The sequence below is a fragment of the Podospora pseudocomata genome, assembly GCF_035222375.1.
Source record: "Podospora pseudocomata strain CBS 415.72m chromosome 2 map unlocalized CBS415.72m_2.2, whole genome shotgun sequence".
Taxonomy (NCBI): Eukaryota; Fungi; Ascomycota; class Sordariomycetes; order Sordariales; family Podosporaceae; genus Podospora; species Podospora pseudocomata.
Window position 1 is genome coordinate 1,247,976 of NW_026946366.1, and position 20,486 is coordinate 1,268,461.

Genomic DNA, 20,486 nt, shown 5'->3' on the forward strand with positions numbered 1-20,486 from the left:
TGCCCAACAATATGAAGCCTGGTATGGCAAACACATGATCTCTCCAGAGATATACGGCGCCCAGATCTTTGTGGGCCCTCCTGTTGTGAACCCTGATGAGCAAGAGCCTCAATACGACGTAGATCCACACCGCGATCTTTATCAGTTACCTTCGTACGGCTCTTCTGCAAATGATCAGAACAACCCCCATAACACACAGTGGTAGTTATTGCGAGGCAGGAGGTTATGGGTTATTTGTGCCGGTTAGTGTAGGGATTGGGGCTCTCGTAGCTACATTATGCAATACAGCCACATGCTTTTATTTGAGAAATGTGTTCCATGGTGAAGGGATAATGTGCCGTGCTATTTATGACATGATGCTACCCGATGAGCATGTTGATGAATACGTATAACATAATTTACTACTATTTCAATCATCTGAGCCTTTTATTTCTTAATCCGACCCTTTTCCGTCCTACATCCGAGACTTACTTCATCTTAACCAAAGCCTTTTATCTTCTTGACCACACATTTCTTGCTTTTAATCTGTGCTTCTAACCGTTGTTTTTTTGACAGACATCCACGCTTTCTATCCTAATAGTCCGAACCTCCTCTCTATCTATTCCAAGTATTTTATTCTCCAAATGGAAACCTTGTATTTACCACCTTTCTTCTGAAACATAAAAACTACAAGACTTTTATTCCAATAATTCTCACGTCTTTTTACATTCAGCCCTAGCTTTTCTTTAATCGGTAAAGTAGAGAATGAAATCTAAACCAACACTACGGTATTTTAAGTCTAAAATCTTTATTATATACACCTAGATAGCTGCAGCGAAGAGTTGGCATGGTTGCCATGGGTGCGCACAAGGTAAAAGACCCACCAAAGCACTGAGCTTGGTGTCCAAGCGTAATGAAACGCCATGGCTTTTGATCCCTCTTGATTTTCATATAGCGTACCATTCATCAAGGAATGAGTAGTCAGACAAGTGAAAGGAATACGCTACAAAGCTGTACAAGTAATAAAAGACTGTTGAACAAGTCGTGACCTATGTAACTGAACCTCTGCTACCACTAGAAAGTCAAAGATATGCCCCTAGCAGCTGAGCCCTCTTCTAATGTGTTAGCTGTTTTAGCTCCATACTCTGTCTTTTCTTTTCGCCGGCGATTCGTAAACCACTCCTTCGACTAACAACCAATAAGGAAGGCCGTGTATGCAATTGCAACCAAACGCGTCAAAGTAACCAAGAGAAAAGACAAGAAAACTGCAACCAAAAAAACCCAAATGCTACCTCCGATTGCCGTGTAGCTCCAGATGACATGCAGTGTGTGTATCCAGCCTCGATCCCTTTGCCGGGTGGTTTTTTCCTGCCACTCGGTGACAAAAGTTCTCTATAAATCAACGAGAGTCTGGATAGGACCGCCGCATACTGTAGACGGTGTTTTGATCCGTATGTCCAAACTGAGCTTTCTGAGACGGATCCGTCGCTTCTTCGCCCTCGTATGTTGTGGCAAAGGGTTCTTCAGGGCAGGCAGACACAGGGTAAGGTCCTTGGTTGTAGCCAGAGGTGTTCATGGACACCGCCTGGGCGTCGTACTCGAGTTGAGCTTCATACCCGGCTCGGGCTTCATACGCACCTTGACCTTAGGAAAATACAGCAGGTGTGGTTGTGTAGTGTAATCCAGGAGTGGGCACCGGGGTCCGTAACAATGCCGATCCCGACGGTAGAGTGCGCCAGGGGAGAGCCCAGTCGGTCATATCTGAGGTTGTGTTCGCGCGATATTTGTCTTTCTTAAATCCAATATGTTCCCTCTTTGGTGGTATCATCTGTCCTGTAGAGTCCACGTCCCAAGTTTGGTCATTCGCCGTGTTGAATTTGTAATATGTGGCATATTGTTCCGCAGTTGGGTGGACGGGGCATTCAGTTCTTCCTCCTGTCATCATCGGCGCTCCCATTGTGGAAGTCTCCCAGGTTTGCTTGGGCGCCTCCTGGACTGGTTGTACTGATGAGGTGTCCCCAATTCTCTCGGGCGCCTGCAAGGCCGGCTGTGGCTTTGATAATGAGGTGCCATAGCTTTGCGGGGACATCTGCTGGACTCGCTGTGTTGATCTGACAGGCGTAGCATAGTGTCTCTGTCGCCTGGAGCTGTTCTCCGGGGTGAGATAAGAATGCTCGTTGTAACCTTCGGTGCTGAAAGAGCCTGGTCCGTAGCTGAGGGGAAAAGGGTTATAGTCGTCATCATAACTGTTACTTAGTTCCGCGCGCGTGAAGTCTTCGTCATCGTAGCGACTCGAAATCCCTTGACCGAGATATCCAGACATGCTGACTGCAAAGTGGAGAGCAGATAAATGGAGGATGTTGGGCTGTGCGATGTGGCCAGGGGTGTGATGGTGGTAGGGCGTGAGTAAGGTAGTGGGTGGTAAGAGTTCCATGACGAATGTTGGGCTCTTCCTGCAGTTTATAGGTATCCAGGAAGGAACAGGACGCTTCTCACATGCCACATCTGGGCCACGCCTTGAGACACTTTGCTGGTCCACTAAACTGCCGCAGAGGTGCTTTTCATGATCGTAGCTGAAGTATCCTGACACAGGTTCCAGAACGTCGTCGAACCACTCTTCAAGTGATACAGCTTGACGAAGGCGGGGCTCGGGGGCTGGTGGATAGAGACGATCAGTTCAGAGATCCATTGAAACAGAATCATGATAAGTTGAAGGGCAGTTTGGCTATATATCTGATATTATGACGCACAAAGTAACGCCTTATTGTTTTAGGTATGGACAGACTTGAAACATTTTCATGATCATGGGAAGCCTACTATCGGAGGACTGGACGTCGAGAATAGCGGCAAGGCGATCGTGTTGCCACCCAGTTGCCCAACGCAGCCAGCTGCATCCCTTGGTCACCAGTCCACAAAATATCCGATGCCGTCCCCAATCGTACTCGAGGCCACCCCTGCGTGATCCTGACCTACGTACTCCTTGAGGGTCACATCCCTCACCCTTCGGCTGGCCTGGATGCGGTAAAACAACTCCTGCGTCACCTCTGTCTGCTTGAACGACTGCCAGAGGGTCTTCCTCTCCTGGAATGCTTCCTCCGTCTCAGTGCGCCGCCGTGGGGGGAACTGTTCGGCCGACCCATAGGTGATAAACACAGCTGGCTTCTTTTCTATGGCCTCGGTTTCGTTCGCGCATGGCAACAGCACCGGTTGTTGGACACATCCTGTTCCCCAGCGCCGTGTAACTTCGTCGAGCAACGATCCATTGTTCCAGATCATCGTCGGCGTCGCAGCAATGTACGTGTCGAACAAGCCCGGGTAGGCAATCAGCGCATACACGACAAATATGCCGCCAAAGGAGTGACCGTAGAGAGCGTCGCGTGTAAATGTGACAGATGGGAAGATGGTGTGCTGCACCCACGGGCGGAGGGTCCCGTTGATGAAGGCGATGAAATCGTCAGCACCCGACAACGGCGGATCGCTCGCGGGGTCGTCAGGTAGTGGCGGACGCAGGTCGACAAAACGCCGGGTGAGATCGTAGACGTGGTTGCTGAGCGGGTAACCAATGGTCACGACGATGCTGTCTGGCTGGGCTGAATCGACTCCTTTGCGCCGCTTGAAGTTCTCAGCTGCGGTGAGGCCATGGGCATTCCCGTCGGTGACGTACATGGTGAGAGCAGTCTTGTTGGTGACATCCCGCGACTGCCATTCGAAAGGCCAGGACACGCCAATCTGATAGGTTAGGTTCTTGGATTCGTTGGTGGCATTCCAAACAGCATAGTTGGGAAGGAAGGTGGCGGGGAATGGCGGGAATGCCGTGAAGGACCAGCCGCTCAGAGAAACCATTTTTCTAGCAAGTACTGCAAGACTGAGAGATCTCAGCATCCTGATTTTGTTTTAAGCAGCGGGCCACGGGACCTTTTGACCCGACAGTGTTCGTGCCTGCCGGGGCATTGCGGTCCCTTCACCAATCATGCCCTCGAGGTTCTGGCGAATGGAATTGCTGGTTGTTTGAAGGATTAGTGACTTTCAGCTGAGGTGTGCATATCAATATGCCACTTATGCACGTGCACTGCATTGTGTTCTGCATAATCACATATAGTTCGAACCAGGATATAATGACGCCTATAACAGCGCATTGCTCCCATGTTCATCACAGTCTTTTGCAGACTACCTATGTAAGGGAATAAACACATTCGTGTATTGCCCTGTGTTGCTTGGCAACCTGCAAGCCACCGGCTCAACATAGCTCAGGTAGGTATCTATTCTGCCTGCAGACAGTTACACAAGCCTGATCAGAGATTGGGCCTGTAAGATGCGACCTGCAGCTCACCAATTTACCAAATCCGTCCCACTTGTAACCATTTAGCCCTTCCTGAGACCAATTTGCAACCGCTCACATCCTTTATCTGTAAACCTTGATGTTTTTGGGTACCTGATCGGAGTCATCATGAACTTCACCGCACCTGCGGACGATTGCCGGCAATGAGTTCTCAAACAACCTCTTCAGTGATCTCGCACCCCTGCTCACCCTTTTTGGCGAGCAGGTCACAAAACAGTTCCTCAGCCTGAGTTTGGGGTGGGCTGATAATTTCCTTCTTGTCGGAACACTGCTAGTGATTGTAGGTATTTTGTGATGCGGGCATGTCATAAAAGGTATTACCACGGAAAACAGTTTCGAGCCTGCCCACAACTCAGATCTTCAGCCATTGGTCCTGCAAAGATCTGCCACAGTGGCTGACAACACTTTTCTTCATATGCTATTTCTTTCCTTCTGGGATTCGGACATCTACTCTGCCAAGGTGATCCGAAGGAGAGCCACTTCAGATATGTAGGAACTGGCACTTGTTGATTCCTTCTTCAAGGTAATAACTGACTATGACTCCGGCATAGTGTACTTGCAGCTGCCTCAACTTAGCAGCACTAGCTGGGTTTGTCATTCAGTTTGTCGGCCTTCGCGCACTTCACTGGTCGGCCACTATCCTTCACCTTGGAATAACTTTAGTCATGACAGGAGTGCGTGCTTGGGCTCGACGAGGCCTTGCTTTTGATCCAACCGCCACAACGATATTGGACGGCCACGAAAAGGCTTGGCGTGCTCTTCATCTTTGGGCAAAAAAGACCACGGGCGCTACCCAAAGTTCCACGGCAGCATCGTATGTACGGACGTTCTTTGGAATTGAAGTCAGACTGACTGAAGTACAGAGGCGAAGAAGTGGATATCACTCCGGCGGTTCAGGAGCAAGGTCCAGTTAAAGATGGACGGGATGAGGTTAGTAAGGTGACCAAACTATTTCACAACGTGTACCGCTCTTTCATATCACCCAGTGCCCGGCCAGACCTCCCAGAAGGCGAACAGACATTGCCTCAGTATGTTCCTCATTTGTTTTACCAAAATTGGAGCGTTTCAAAAGCAACTCAGGATGAAGTCTTTTGGGAGCCTTACACAGGGCTCAACGGAACCTTTCTTGAGCTGGTCAGGGTAATGATGTATCAGTATAGTGATCGGGGAGTCCCTCGACTTCAGCCAGGTTTCGGATCCAGTACCCGTCTATCCTGCCTCAACAACTTTATACGACCCAACATCTTTTTGGCCCAGTGCACCACAAAGGCCTTCCCCGCGTCTGGGTTCACGGAAGAAATTGAGAGTGAGCCGACCGGAAATGAGGCAATGAGCGGATATGCAACGATTTCGAACCTGATGCCGACCGCTAACGATATTGTCCCTCGGGCTACCACTTTCACTAACTTGGCGGAGCGTATTCTGGGGTACCTTGCAACCTCCAACCACGTGCGATGGAAGGGGTTCGGTACCTCTTTCACCTGGAGTTGAACTGTATGCGTCGGTAAACTATCGCTTTACCGGCAAGCCAGAAACACTTCGCGGGTTGTTAGTTTCAGACTAGAGGCCGAGGTCGACAACACGCTCGGCTATGCAACCACGGCTCATCCAGACAAATGGAGTTTTCAACAGCCCAATCTTGTTCAGGGTTTCATTGCAATATGGCTTTTCACGTTGGCTCGCAGAAGAGCGGCGATACGAGATGTCATCTCTAACCCGTGGGTCAAAGAACTAATGTTCCGTCATGAATACATTGGGCCTCTTCGCGAGGCCATAGGGCCGGAGTCAGAGCTTCGGTACTTGAGAATCATTGGTACACCCGGTACACAGACAGATGCTGTGGAAAGATGGATAGGCGTTACCACCACTGGGATTAAAACCCCCAACAGCGGATCAATAACCCAGCATGGTCCTTGTTCACCCATATTCGGGCTATATCTATCTTCGGTCTCGTATGCTTACCAATCCTTCCACCGCGTTGGCCTAGCTATAGTGACTGACCTTATTCTTACAGAAGCTGCAGAACAGAGGGACCTCAGCCCCAGGCTGGTGAAGATGATAAAATACACCGTGATTGGACTACCGATGAGATTGGACGACACCTTGAACCAGAAGACGATGATATCGTCTTCGAACATCGCGCCGTATTGATGTCTCCATGCGATGCGTGCAAGAATTAGTTTCACTATTCGTACTGGCCATTGCTTCAAATATTACGGTGGTCGGCGGGACGACAAGGTTCGATCAAGAAGCCGCGGATATGGAGTTGGAAATGCGACGGCCGCAGCGATCTTGGACAAACACTGTGTTCACCGCTATTGCCAATAAAATTGTCGATGCCGGAATTGCACGAGATCTCACGGAAGCGTTTGTTCTTGCCATTCCGGCTTTTGCTTACCATAACCTGCTACCGCGGGAGGAAGGGGTTGATGTCAGCTTTGACTCGAATACTGGCATTGATGGAGGTACTGGTTCCCCAGGACATCCCAACGCGGGCACCTCGTCATCTGTGGTTGCGCCTGCTTGAGAATCGGGAAGCTAGAGGTGTTTTGGTTCCTGTTTGGTTCTACCGCGCGTCAATGATTGAGGATTACGGTGTAAACTTTCTGACGACATCAATGTCGGTGTCTCTTCATAGGGACGAGACACAATTCTTTTAAATGGAGATCCCATGTCAGAAGTACCTTACCCTTGACTTGTGACCGACGAACTCCAAGCCTCGATGTTGTGGTGTCACATATGCCTGCTTCATGCAGCAGAAATGAGAAGACGGTGAGTCAATGACAAGAATTATCTCCCGATGTGGCCAATCCAGTCCATTCTAATGCTGCACACGAAGCGGGCTTATGCAGGTTGGACGCCGCGATATTGGCCAACTGCGGCTCTGAGAGGGGCAAGACCAGGCAGAACGAGCTCAGGTTACTCCATTGCGTGAATTCTGACCGCACATTAAGTTGGTAGCTACCCCTCACTTTTGACTTGTAAAAGCACCTGATTCCACCTGGGTTCGGTCATCCAGAAACACAAGCCCAGGAAACCATCACGATGGCCAGGTGTGCACCTTCTCGTGGCCAATCGAAGGCTGACGACTCGAACAGAGTCCAAGTCTTCCATTACGAGCCCGACACTTCTGATTCCTATTCGGATTCCTCCGACTACGTTGAACAAAATGCTCGTTCCCCCTCCTTTCTGTCTCGCGTGTTCAAACCGAAGAAGAAGTGGCAAGATGCCGCAGTTCAGGTTTACAAGCGTCACCAGGGCGACAACCTCTACATCCACAAAGTCCGTCTGCAAAGCCCACAGCTTAAGAAAGCCTTGAAAGGCCTTCTTGAGCGATATGGGTTGGTATACCGTGATGACAGTGTCATGGTTGAATCCCTCGCCCCGCATCGCGCCCTCTTCTTTGTGCGCCATCACGTTGCCGAGCTTGCAAAGATGTCCAAAGACGACGAGACCCGCGCCCATTGCTCTTTGCTTAGCGGCATCATCCAGGAAATCTTCAAGGACAAGTTCGAAGAGATTGAGACTCTCAACAAGAAGGAGAAGATCACTTTCGAACTCTTGTGGACTCTCTACCCAGAAGGGAGCATCTTCGGCACCCAACTTGCCGATGAAGTCCCCCGTGCCTATAAGGTCAACAAGATCACTCTTACCAAGGAGAAGGTAGAGATCAAATGCGAGACAATCATGTTCAGCGGTTACTTTTTCCGACGATACTTTTGGAACGTCGGTATCGAGAGGTTCGATGGCGAGATTGACCGACTTCAGATACCAATCATACCGTATATCGACCTGGAATGCAATAGGGGGTTGCGTGATAGGCTGATTCAGCGTGGAAAGAAGGCATTGGACTTCCAGGTCCCAAGGTACATGGAGTATGACCCGGAGGCTTGCCGTGACGATGCGGTGGCTAGCCCGTGGGTTTGGAAAGGATCAGACCACAAACTGGTACGTCAATTGTTATGCTGGCACAACTCTTCTCTTATGCTAATTATGCTTTTACAATGCAGGAGAAGGAGAAGGTTGTTGTTGACTTTTTCCTGGTGCGGAAGCGGGTCCCCTACCGCTTCGCCAATGAACTTCTTCCTGGGTACAATACCGGGACTCGCATGGGAGCCAAAAAGTTCCGCAGAGCAACACCTGAAGAGATGGACCACAGCAGACGCGTGGTGATGAAGTCTGCTGACAACCTCCTGATTATGTCTCCTTATGTTTCAGGCTTTTCTCTTTCCAAGAGAACCTATGGTACGTTGAACCAGCTCCTAAGCAATCACCGCCATGACGTTTCTAACATCCCTAGCTGACTTCGAGCTCGATGCGCTCAAGCCAATTAAACGCGACTGGAATGCGATGGAGAAGGTTATTTTCGACGATACCAAGAAGGCCATTCTCAAAACTCTGGTTGAGAACCAGAAGCTGACGGCCCAGAATCAGGATGGTCGTAAGCCACAATCACCTCATAAGTCCTTGATTTGCGGCTAACACGAGGGGAAAAATGAAGGCAACCGGGCCCTCGTAATCTCGATTACCGGACCAAGCGGGACAGGCAAGACTCTGCTGGCTGAATCTGGTATGCACCCCCAGTGCTGAGTTCTCCTCAATCGATCTAACCAGACCTCCGGGGCTAGTGGCGGCGTTTACTGGGCAGCCACTCTTGAAAGACTGGGACATTGTGAGAGATACATTTGAGGAGGCAAGAGATTGGGATGGCTGTATCTTAGTTGAGAAGCCATCATTGGGCCCTTTGCCAGCTCAGCTTGATGCAAATGGTAAGCAGCCTTCGTCTCTCATCGCATTACCCAACTCGCTTCTCATGGAAAATTGAAAAACTGATGGATTTAACCGGAACTTCAAGCCTTCGTCAAAGAGCTCGAAAATTTTAATGGTAAGTTTACCCAGCACCCCAGGCTTGGAAGCTCGTCAGATCTAACATGACGATTTCAATTTTGTAGGTATTGTCATTGCAACATCGCCAGACAGGCCATTTGTGTCCCCCGCCATAGCCTCCCGTGCGCAGCTTCATATCAACCTTCGCTATCCCAGTTTCTTCGAGCGAAAGCGTCTCTGGGAACTCTTCAATGACCAGCTCCCTAACGACGTTGGGAAACTGACCTCAAGTGAACTTGAGCTGTTGGCAGCTCATCCAACGAACGGTTATGCCATCAAGAACCTCCTTGATGTCTCCGCGGCATGGTACAGGTCGCTACATCGACCCATCAGCCTTGATATGATTGTCAAGCTCAGGGAAGATACTGCTACTCCAGGTGGCGGTGGGCCGCCTCCACCGCCGCCACCTCCCCCCGGCTGTGCCCGGCCATTTAGACCCCCGGCTGTGCCTTCAGGAATGGGGGGAAGAGTTCGTGGTCCCCCGCTTGGACCAATCGGGACTGTCGTTTACGCATCCCCGTCCAGAGAGTCAAAGAAGAAGGTTCGCAGATGCATACTTGTCTCTGATGATGACAATGACAACGAGTCGGAACAGAGCATCAGCACTCTCAGCTCCGATGATGACGACAAGGGTCTAGAATCTGACTCGGATACTTCGCGCGATTGAGCTGGGAAATACCAGCGCAGGTTTTGGGATTTTCTTGTCACGAATGAATGAACGGTCGGCTTGTGTGACAAGGGGAGTATCTCGGCTTGGAACAGGTAGTTCAACTCAGTATAATAATCTGTTATGGCCTCAAGGTCCTTGCCCCTTGCCATTTGGGTAGGAAAGGCAAGGCCTACTTATAGTCCTCCGGATCCCCAGGACCGTTCTGAGCTCCCTGGTCCTCGAACCTGTCTTATCTGTCTGCCTTGGCCGGGCACCTCCTTCGGCGTCCTGGCCACTGATTCCACCAGTAATAGGTACATATGATTCCTGTCCTGCAGTCTTCTTGCAGCTCGTATGGGTCCTCAGTCCCTCCTGCCCAACCAACCCGTATCGGCACCCTGGTTCTGCCTTCGTGGTGGTCGCCGTGATGCCTCCGCTGAGCCCCGGTGGGCTCAGTTGGTTGCCGGCCCCAGATATTCTGATCCTGGGCATATCGTTGGGCTATTGTTGGTTGGAGTGTGTACTGTCTAGGGGCACTGAGTCGTGGGCCCGTGTGACAGCTTGGTTTCTGCTGCGCTACACGAGGGTGGGTAACTTTACCCGAACTATTTTCGCAGCTTTCATATTCATATTTCTATTTATGATGTAACGAAACACTCTCAGTAAGCTAGGTCAGTTCAAGGAGTATGTGAAGTTGGCTGTTCTATCGCAGTGAAGTAAATCATCTTGATGGATTAAGAAGTGGTCTGGCGATGTTCTGAAACCTGTGTCAAGAGAAAGTAACGTATTTTATAAGCGAGTCGTGGGTACAAGCGAGTCGTGGGTACAAGCGAGCCGTGGGTTCCTTGGCGCGACGCATCCTCTCTCTCCTAAACATCATTTTTTTCCACAACCCAACATGTCTCCCCCTTCAAAGGAAGCCAGAGTAATCTTGGCCTTTGAAGCTCTTCAAAACAACGAAGAATTGAAGCTTCAAGCCATAGCTAAGCTCTATAGCGTACCACCTTCAACACTCCGTGACCGACGCGCTGGCAAGCCTGCAAGGACGCGATACTACGCCCAAATCGCGCCGTCTCACAGATTCCGAAGAGAAGACTATTATTTAATATATCATTGAGCTAAATGCGCGAGCTTTTCCACCAAGATTGCGTGGTGTGGAAGATATGGCTAACCACCTTGCCAACTGGTATAACGTACATTATAAGCGAGTGACCCATATAAGCGAGTGACCCACTTCCTTCGTGACATGACACCTTCGCACTCAACAACAATTTCCTCAACCATCCAAGATGCCTTCTAATTCAAATGAAGCCCACATAATTTTAGCCCTCCAAGCGCTTCAAACGACAAGAAGCTAAGCGAACGAGCCGCAGCTAATATCTATGGAGTAGATCGTAAGACTCTAGGGCTTCGGCGCTGCCAGCAGAACAATATTATTACACTCTACATGCCTCCACACTCCTCCCACCTCCTTCAGCCACTCGATGTTGGCTGCTTTGGGCCGCTAAAACAGGCGTACGGTCGCCAGATCGAGGACTTGATGCGCATGCATATCAACCACATAAGCAAGCTCGGGTTCCTCTGTGCCTTCCGCGAGGCCTTCTTCGCCTCTATAACAGAGAAGAATATACAGGGTGGCTTTGCGGGTGCTGGCCTTGTACCTTATGATCCAGAAAGAGTGCTTTCTAAGCTGGATGTAAAGCTTCGTAGGCCAACACCCCCGACCTCACGGCCCAGCACTGCACAACCTTGGGTCTCCCAGACACCACACAACCCTCGAGAAGCCAATTCACAGTCAACGCTTATTAAGACTCGCATTACCAACCATCAAAATAGCTCCTCGACTTCAATGTTGGCTGCGGTAGACCAGCTTACTAAGGGTACAACGGCTATGATGCACCAGGTGGCTCTCCTTCGTGCAGAGGTCTCGTCGCTCCGTAAGGCCAATGAGGCACTAAGCAAACGCCGGAGAGCTAAAAAAAACGCGTACGTCTCGGAGGATCACTTACTGTGCAGGATGCACACGATCTACTGGATAACAAGGCCGTGGGTGGAGAGGGAGTGCAAGAAACGCAGCCGGATGGTAGTGGTGCAGGGGGGTCTCATACGAAGGTTCGGTGCTGTGGTGGGTGCGGCAAGCCTGGCCATAACGCGCGCACTTGCCAGGAGGCTGGAGAATCATCTGATACATCTATTGCAGAGGAAATTGCAGTTAGTTACTAGTGTTGTATGTACTAATTAAGGATAGTTGTTGGTAGGTAGTGGAGAACCCACGGCTCGCTTGTACCCACGACTCGCTTATAATGTACGTTATCCTTGATGCGTAATGTCTGTTGGTAATACTTATTTATCTTCTTCGCTAGGCTTGTCTACTACAGCGAGAAAGCCGCGTCAAAGTCTTGGAAACATTAAGGAACAGGTTTCGAAAACTTTGTAAGACTGGTTAAAGCTAGGCACTACGACGAGGAGAGTATCGAAATAGTTACCATACTATTGAGGTTGTCCTGTGACGTCGTGGGGCGCATTTTACACAGGGGTGCATCCGAAGCATCAGCCCGCGACGCCGCTTGTAGCTATTGTTAAACGGAGCGAGAACGCCATCCGAGCGGACTAACGTAAATATAATCTAGAAGACTATAGAAGAGATGAAAGCATTATATCTTGGCACCGTGCCCCGGACCCCTCTTGTATCACGAATGATAACAAATGTATAAAGGACTTGGAATGTGGAGAGAAGTTCATCATTTTATCGATTTGACTAGTAACGATCTTCTTTGACTATTCGTAGCAGCCTACGACCGAAGTGTCCATTTAAAGCTATACTTCAAGTCGACATCAGCATTTCTCCAAAGTGTAGAAGCAAGCTGTGCGACAAAGGATATATGAATATATACTCTTGTCATCTCAATGTGCCGGCTGCCTTGAGTCGATTCGCCACCTCGAGGAAGCCTTTCTCAGCTGCTGCTTGGAGCGCCGTCCGGCCACCAGAAGTATTATTAACGTCGGCTCCCGCTACGAGTAGCTTCTCGACCACCTCGAGATGGCCTGCTTCAGCTGCTACTTCGAGCGCCGTCTGGCCACCAGAAGTAGCAGTAGTAGTATTAACGTCGGCTCCCGCTGCGAGCAGCTTCTCGACCACCTCGAGATGGCCTACTCTAGCTGCTGCTTGGAGCGCCGTCCGGCCACCAAAAGTAGCGGCAGCAACAGTATTAACGTCGGCTCCCGCTGCGAGCAACTTCTCGACCACCTCGAGATGGCCTCTTCTAGCTGCTGCTTGGAGCGCCGTCTGGCCACCAGAAGTATTATTAACGTCGGCTCCCGCTGCGAGCAGCTTCTCGACCACCTCGAGATGGCCTACTCTAGCTGCTGCTTGGAGCGCCGTCCGGCCACCAAAAGTAGCGGCAGCAACAGTATTAACGTCGGCTCCCGCTACGAGTAGCTTCTCGACCACCTCGAGATGGCCTGCTTCAGCTGCTACTTCGAGCGCCGTCTGGCCACCAGAAGTATTATTAACGTCGGCTCCCGCTGCGAGCAGCTTCTCGACCACCTCGAGATGGCCTACTCTAGCTGCTGCTTGGAGCGCCGTCCGGCCACCAAAAGTAGCGGCAGCAACAGTATTAACGTCGGCTCCCGCTGCGAGTAGCTTCTCGACCACCTCGAGATAGCCTCCTCCAGCTGCTGCTTGGAGCGCCGTCTGGCCACCAGAAGTAGCAGCAGCAGCATTAACGTCGGCTCCCGCTGCGAGTAGTTTCTCGACCACCTCGAGATGGCCTCCTCCAGCTGCTGCTTGGAGCGCCGTCTGGCCACTATATGTAGCAGCAGCAGCATTAACGTCGGCTCCCGCTGCGAGTAGCTTCTCGACCACCTCGAGATAGCCTCCTTCAGCTGCTACTTCGAGCGCCGTCTGGCCACAAGAAGTATTATTAACGTCGGCTCCCGCTGCGAGCAGCTTCTCGACCACCTCGAGATGGCCTCCTCCAGCTGCTGCTTGGAGCGCCGTCTGGTGACCAGAAGTATTATTAACGTCGGCTCCCGCTACGAGTAGCTTCTCGACCACCTCGAGATAGCCTCCTCTAGCTGCTGCTTGGAGCGCTGTCCGGTAACCAAAAGTAGTATTAACGTCGGCTCCCGCTACGAGTAGCTTCTCGACCACCTCGAGATAGCCTCCTCCAGCTGCTTCTTTGAGCGCCGTCCAGCCACCATAAGCAGCATTAACGTCGGCTCCCGCTACGAGTAGCTTCTCGACCACCTCGAGATGGCCTCCTCTAGCTGCTACTTGGAGCGCCGTCTGGCCACCATAAGCAGTATGAACGTCGGCTCCCGCTGCGAGTAGCTTCTCGACCACCTCGAGATGGCCTCCTCCAGCTGCTGCTTGGAGCGCCGTCCGGCTACCAGAAGTAGCAGCAGCAGCATTAACGTCGGCTCCCGCTGCGAGCAGCTTCTTAACAACGGCCTCGTGCCCGTTTTGGGCAGCATACCACAGCGGCGTTCTTCTGAAGGTATCTTTCAGATCTGGACCGGGTCTATTCCTGAGAAGTTCATCTGCGGCCTCGATGACTCCGAAGTATCCTGATAAATGTAGTCCCGTCATATTCCTTGGAACTAGTAGAGCGTATTCTGGGTATGATAGGTTCCGGTTGGTGGCCATCAACGCCTGACTTGATGCTTCGACCTTAGCTTTACTCTCAAGAAAGTCAATAACCACTTGACTCGATGTTGCAGCCTTGCGTGCATGATGCCCCCAATTGCGCGCGGCGTAATCGTAGAGCGGGTTTGACTGCAACCGCTCCTCAAACTTACGCTTCGTTGTGCAGAACCCGGTCTCAAAGACGGTGAATGAGAGATAGGTAACGCAGGTTGTCGTGATCGCCAATTCTGCGTTCGGATTCCATCGCGGCCGTGTCCCCTCAAGATATTCTTGCGTTGTATAATGAACCAGCCGGATAATGCCACTGTTTTCATCGACCGTTACCAGTCCAGCACATACAGAGACCATGTCTCCGATGCATGGCAAGTCTCCGTCGTCAAGCTCGGACTTTCCCGGCTTGGTTGCGAGGGCGTGCTGGAGTTCTAACGTGGTAAGCTGTCTCTTCGCGCACGTGATCCATGTCAGAACCTCCATCGCAAGCTTCTTGCAACCCGGCATCTGCCCAACGATTCTCATCATTGCTTGGTCGTACGCACTGGTCAGTGCCTCGACCTTCTGGATCTCGGCTCGGCCTTGCCCTTGGTTCCGGAAGACTTCCAATGTGCTTCGAATATCATTCGGTGTCATCTTGTCATAAAGCAAATTAAGATAGATTTGTGCCAAGAGAAACCTGCAACTGTCAGTGCCTGTGCTGCTCTTCCCTACAGTTCTGTACATACATTCCATCGACGGCTTCTGAGATCCCCGCCGTAATCTCTTCTCGCAGCCGCCGGTCCTGTTGGACGAAAGATGGTAACTGCGATATGTGACCTTCTAGATATTGTGCCACATCGGCCGTACTTGCACGGATTTCCAGTGATATGCTGGTTTTGAAGCGATCAACAATCTCAGTAATAGACCTCGATGTTGCAAAGATATTTATCCCATGCATTTTCTGTAGGTTGAAAAGCTCGGAGAGAAACCTCCTCCGGCAGCCTTCGGATGTTTGGCATTCGTCAAGTGCATCAACAACGATAAAGACTCTCGAACACGTCGCCGCCACGGACTGGAGAACTCTCAAGGTTTCGTCAAGTAATGGCCGCGTCCGCTTGAACATATGCTTGTCAAAGAGATCTTTGACGCTTCCTGGAACAGAGGGTTGGCTCTCGGCTATCTGTTTCAGCACACTCGCCAGCAAGTCATCAATCGTCTGCTTGTCTTGCCGCTGGAAATTAAAGTAAATGTATGCGATACCGATCTTCGGGTCGTTGTGAAACTTGGAACCGAGGTGGTCAACCACGACTGACGTTAAGATCGTCTTTCCCGCCCCGGGGATACCTGGACAGAAGAGTGTCTGATTGCTGGCGGACAGCCAACCCTTGAACTTTTCTGAGTCAAGGAGCCATTGCCCGGTTCCTGGTTGCCGTCTCTTAAGGTAGTCACTTTGCTGCGGACCGTAGTCGATTTTCGTGAGCCAGTCGAGGACTTCTGTGAGGGCAGCGTTTCCCGAGGCAAAGGCACAAGTAAGAAATTGCTTATTCATAGGATTTTGATCTAAAGAAGAAAGAAAGAAAGAAAGAAAGAAAGAAAGAAAGAAAGAAAGAAAGAAAGAAAGGAATTACAATCCTGTGGCCTTGCACTCAGCAATAAGCACCCACAGGAGCAACCCATCTTGCCAGACCGGGTAGGTGGGGCACGTGGCAGTATGGAACCAACCAGCGCCGTGACATCACCCCCCCCAACGAGCGAGCTTCGACCGCGGAGCTTTTTAAAAAGAAAATTTCTCCGTCGACGGTTCGAACCTGTGCCGTTTTCCACGGTCTATTTCCTGTCCATTTCCCCCCTTTTTTCGACGTGACCTCCTCAAACTCGGCTTCTTCTCCACCGGCACGTTATCCATCTCGTGATCCTCATCCAGCTTATCCTCCAACGCTGCCCTCTCCCATACATCCAACCTCAACGGTGGCCCCGCCTTCTCCGGGTACTGCTCGTGATACTCCTTCAGCTTTGCCGCAGCGTTCTTGAACCCACTGGCATCGTACCACGTCGGGTCAGGATCCCATCCTCTCCACTGCACCTGGTACTGCAACTTGCCATAGTACTCCCTCGACGTCAACACCTTATCCACCTCCCATTCCTCCTCTCCACCGACCTCCTCTGGTCCCGGATTCTCATTCTCTTGCCCTGGTAATGGGTTGTTGGGATACTTGCGCAGGCGATCCGCATGGAACACGCGAGAGGCGCGCCAACCGTCCGGCAGCTTCAGTTGGTATGAGTGGCCGACCATTTTCTCGATTTCGTAATGTTGACGGGTGAGTGGGTAATCCAATTTGTCACTGGGTCTGTCGGTAGACCAGGCCTTCTTGATGATATACACGCGGTCCTTAGGCTTGAAGTCGGGCTCGCGGCGGTGCTTGTTTGCTTGTTGGGCCTGCTTCTCTTGGGCCTTAGCGATGCTCTCTCGCGCCGAGTCGGCATACGTCTTAAGACGCAAGAAATGTTCTTGGGCGTCTTCTCGGTTCATCCTTTCACGTACGGTCATCTTCTTTGTCAAGTCAGTCCTTCGTGACCAGTCCCAATGGACCGGCATAGGGAAGCCCATGATGACTTCGTGGGGCTCCAACCCGGTGCTGTCTTGCGGTGTTGAGTTCTGCACCATGTCCATGGCAGGTAGTGCCATCGACCAGTTGTCTTGGTTGTGGTTGACGAACGGTCGCAATCTCTGGTCGAGGTACTGGTTCATGATCTCCGCCTGCCCGGCAGTCTGGGAGTGACCGGAGCTGGACAGTTTCCACTTGATGCCCGTGATCTTGGATATCTCGTCCATAAAGTCGGCGACAAACTGCGGTCCTCGATCGCTGGTAATCTGGAGTGGCATACCAAAGATCCTAAAAGGACCTTCGTAGTAGAAGAGAGCCGCATCCTTTGCTGTGGCGCTGGTGGTACATGGGACTGTCCACACGATCTTGCTCAGCCGATCGATCATCACCAAGGCGTTATCGTAGCCCTTCTTGTCTTTAGGCATGCTCTTGAAGTCAACCACGAGGTGTTGCCATGACCGGTCGGGCGGGGGGATTGGGTGCAGCAATCCCGGTGTCTTGTCTTTTGGCTTTTTCGAGGGCCTACATTCGCAGTTGGCGACGTACCTGTCACAGTCTGCTATCAGGCCTGGCCACCAGTAGCGTTGGCTCACCATCTTCCTGGTCTTGTTGCGGCCCGGGTGTGCCGACAGCAGTCTACTGTGGACCTCTCGTATGACAAACGTTCTCAGGTTATTCGTTTCGGGGACGACGAGGCGCCCATCGTGCATCAAAAGCTGGTTTCGGATCGAAAAAGGGGAGTCTGACTCGTCGTCGCTATCCCCCCCAGCCTTCGCGCGCCAGACGGAGAGGCTCTCATCGGTTTTGTTGGCTTCCAACAGTTGGTCAAGGAGGACCATGCCTGAGTCGTCCGGGGCGGGCACATCCTCATCGAGAGCCATAAGGTCAATGGCATCTTCTGCGCAGAGGTCGATGAGATGAATGTCGGCGAGCTCCTCTGTGCCAGCCTTGCGGAAGATCCTCATCGTGCGCTCAACATCTTTCCGTTCCTTTTGAGTTCTCACATCCTCGGATTTTCGTGACAAGGCGTCGGCGGCGGCATTCTCGGTGCCCGGGCGATACGTGATGATGAAGTTGTACTGAGACATGGTAGTCGCCCAGCCAGCCTGTCTGACGTTAAGGAGTCGCTTGGTGCTGAAGTACTCCAATGCCTGGTGGTCTGTGATGATGGTGAAAGGCTGCTCCCGCAGGCCCACCAGCTCTGATCTCCAATTCTCTAGCGCGCGGACAACCGCTAGCAGCTCTTTATCATGGATCGGGTAATTGTGCTCGGCTCCTTTCATGGTCTCGGAGAAGAAAGCTACCGGGTGCCACTGCTTATCGGCAGGGCACAGCTGCGAGAGCACTCCGGCCACCACCCCGTCGGAGGAATCCGTCTCAACTCGCGTTGGCAAAGAGTGATCGAAGTACCGCAACACCGGTGCGCTCAACAGTCGTTTTTCAGAGTATCGAAAGCCTCCTGTTGTGCCGATCCCCATAACCATGGCTGATCCTTTCTGGTGAGCCTCGTGAGGTGTCGGGCCACACGACTGTATTCAAACACAAACTTGCGGTAGAAGTTGCAAAAGCCTAGGAAAGCTTGCACTCCTTCACAGACGTAGGCACCTGCCAGTCTGCTACCGCGGCGACCTTCTCAGGGTCCACTGCCACACCGTCAACTCAATAATGAAGCCCAAGAACTTTGTGCTCTTGGTGTGGAACTCGCATTTCTTGATATCTGCTTGGAGGCCGGCGTCCCGCAGCTTCCCCAGCACTGTCTTGACATGTATCTCGTGTTCGGCTTCTGATTCTGAATAGATGATGATGTCGTCCATGTATGCCGAACAGAATCGATCGAGGCAGTCTATGAGTGTCTCGTTGATATATCTCTGGAAGGTGGCGGGACCGTTGGTCAACCCAAACGGTAGCACCTTGTACTTGTACGAGCCGTATCGAGTGCGGAACGACGTCAGGTCCTCGCTCTCCGGAGCCATGCGTATCCGGTTGAACGCTGACCGAACATCTATCTTCGTGAATATCTTGGCCTTCGACAGCCGGCTGATGGTCTCGTCAATCAGCGGAAGGGGGTAACGGTCCTTCTTCGTGAGGGCGTTGAGCTTGCGGTAATCGACGCAAAGTCGCAATGTACCGTTGGCCTTTCTCACGAACAGCACAGGGGCCGCCCACGGGGTGTTGCTGGGTACAATCCAGCCCTTCTGTAGCTGCTCGGTGATGTACTTCCGACATTCTTCCAATTCTTCCAGGGACATTTTGTATAAGGGACAGGCCCCCAGTTCTGAGGCTGACCGATTCGGCTCCAACTCAATCTTGTGATCGCGCCCTGGCCTGTGGGGTGCGATTTCGTCAGACTCCTTCTTGCTGAAAACATCATAGTAGTCCCTGTACACTGCGGGAACGCATCGGGCCACAGCCTCCTTGAGGGATTCTTCGTCATCTGGCAGGGCCTCCTCTGCGGCCTTCTTATCTTGTATGTACGCATCGATCTCGGCGAGACTGGTGATGAAGGTCTCGGATCCGGTGGCTCTCGAGGCCAGCGTAAATGGAGCTGCGTCGAGCGTCATGATGTCCAGCTTGAAAGCCGCAAGCTTCGGCTTTTTGGGTCGGGGCGGCGGCTTCTTGATGTGTACCGCGCATAGTTCGCGATACATGCGCGCCACAGGGCGTTCTCTTGCACTCAGATGTCCTGGGTTTGTTGGGAGGCTCCAATCCAGACTGGCCAGCGTAATGTGGCGATGTGGGATTAGTTGCACCTCCTTCTCAAGCTGCTTCTCGCGCTGCCTATCGAGCTGTTCCCGCAACTCTAGCTCCTTGATTCTGCTCTGGACCTGTTCTCGGGTTTCCTCCAGGGGTCGCATCCCGTCAGGGCGTTCAACTCATCCGGGAACAGCAGGGTGCGTGTCTTCGTGTTGACCCACGCGTTGTGACGGGATAGCCACTTCCTGCCTATTATCATGTCTTGTGGCATGTTGATGACCAGCATCCAGTCTGCCGGGAACACTCGTCCAGCGATTCTCAACGTTCCCTTCATAGCCAAATCAATGCTCTGGGAGCTCTTTCCATCGTACCCGCCGATGGGGACTGGCTCGAAATCATCTCTCTGTTTCAGGCCCAGCCTCTTTCTCAAGTGCCTTGCGAACTTCACACTTATAAACGTATTACCGTTAGCTCCCGTGTCAATCAATGCTTGTGTAGTAATCTCGGTACCATTATTCTCTATGGAGCACCTATGGAGAAAGGACTCTCCTCCCACATAATCAGATATGGGGAATCCCTTTTGTTCCGCGATCGCCGCGATAGCCTGCCGCACCAGCACTGTCGACACTTCCCCTGGGGAGACCTCATTACCCAGGGCTAGTTGTTTTTGACTGATCGTCGTCAGAGCTCTCGTTCACCAAGTCCTTGTTG

General features: G+C 51.7%; 4 protein-coding genes across 4 annotated transcripts; 2 read left to right on the plus strand and 2 right to left on the minus strand.

The window, feature by feature from the left end:
• Window positions 1–802: 802 nt before the first annotated feature.
• On the minus strand, window positions 803–3,930 carry QC762_208330 (uncharacterized protein; the record flags this gene model as incomplete). The annotated part of the gene is made up of 2 exons (XM_062887741.1): window positions 803–3,836; window positions 3,903–3,930. The coding sequence occupies 2 exons, from the start codon at window positions 3,928–3,930 to the stop codon at window positions 2,881–2,883; spliced, it is 984 nt and encodes a 327-aa protein (XP_062745888.1). The 3' UTR covers window positions 803–2,880.
• A 516-nt stretch (window positions 3,931–4,446) lies between these two features.
• QC762_208340 (uncharacterized protein) lies at window positions 4,447–7,075 on the plus strand. Its single transcript, XM_062887742.1, is given in 7 exon segments — window positions 4,447–4,823; window positions 4,904–5,132; window positions 5,182–5,346; window positions 5,479–5,786; window positions 5,806–5,866; window positions 5,878–6,227; window positions 6,333–7,075. The coding sequence occupies 6 exon segments, from the start codon at window positions 4,984–4,986 to the stop codon at window positions 6,467–6,469; spliced, it is 1,170 nt and encodes a 389-aa protein (XP_062745889.1). The 5' UTR covers window positions 4,447–4,823; window positions 4,904–4,983; the 3' UTR covers window positions 6,470–7,075.
• Window positions 7,076–7,271: 196 nt separating this feature from the next.
• Window positions 7,272–10,546, plus strand: QC762_208360 (uncharacterized protein). The gene is made up of 8 exons (XM_062887743.1): window positions 7,272–8,266; window positions 8,329–8,563; window positions 8,619–8,759; window positions 8,820–8,888; window positions 8,947–9,087; window positions 9,174–9,203; window positions 9,271–9,931; window positions 10,415–10,546. The coding sequence occupies exons 1-7, from the start codon at window positions 7,364–7,366 to the stop codon at window positions 9,870–9,872; spliced, it is 2,121 nt and encodes a 706-aa protein (XP_062745890.1). The 5' UTR covers window positions 7,272–7,363; the 3' UTR covers window positions 9,873–9,931; window positions 10,415–10,546.
• A 2,207-nt stretch (window positions 10,547–12,753) lies between these two features.
• QC762_0040510 (uncharacterized protein) lies at window positions 12,754–16,024 on the minus strand (the record flags this gene model as incomplete). Its single annotated transcript, XM_062883354.1, has 3 exons — window positions 12,754–13,856; window positions 14,247–15,172; window positions 15,222–16,024. The coding sequence occupies 3 exons, from the start codon at window positions 16,022–16,024 to the stop codon at window positions 12,754–12,756; spliced, it is 2,832 nt and encodes a 943-aa protein (XP_062745891.1).
• Between the last annotated feature and the right edge of the window lie 4,462 nt (window positions 16,025–20,486).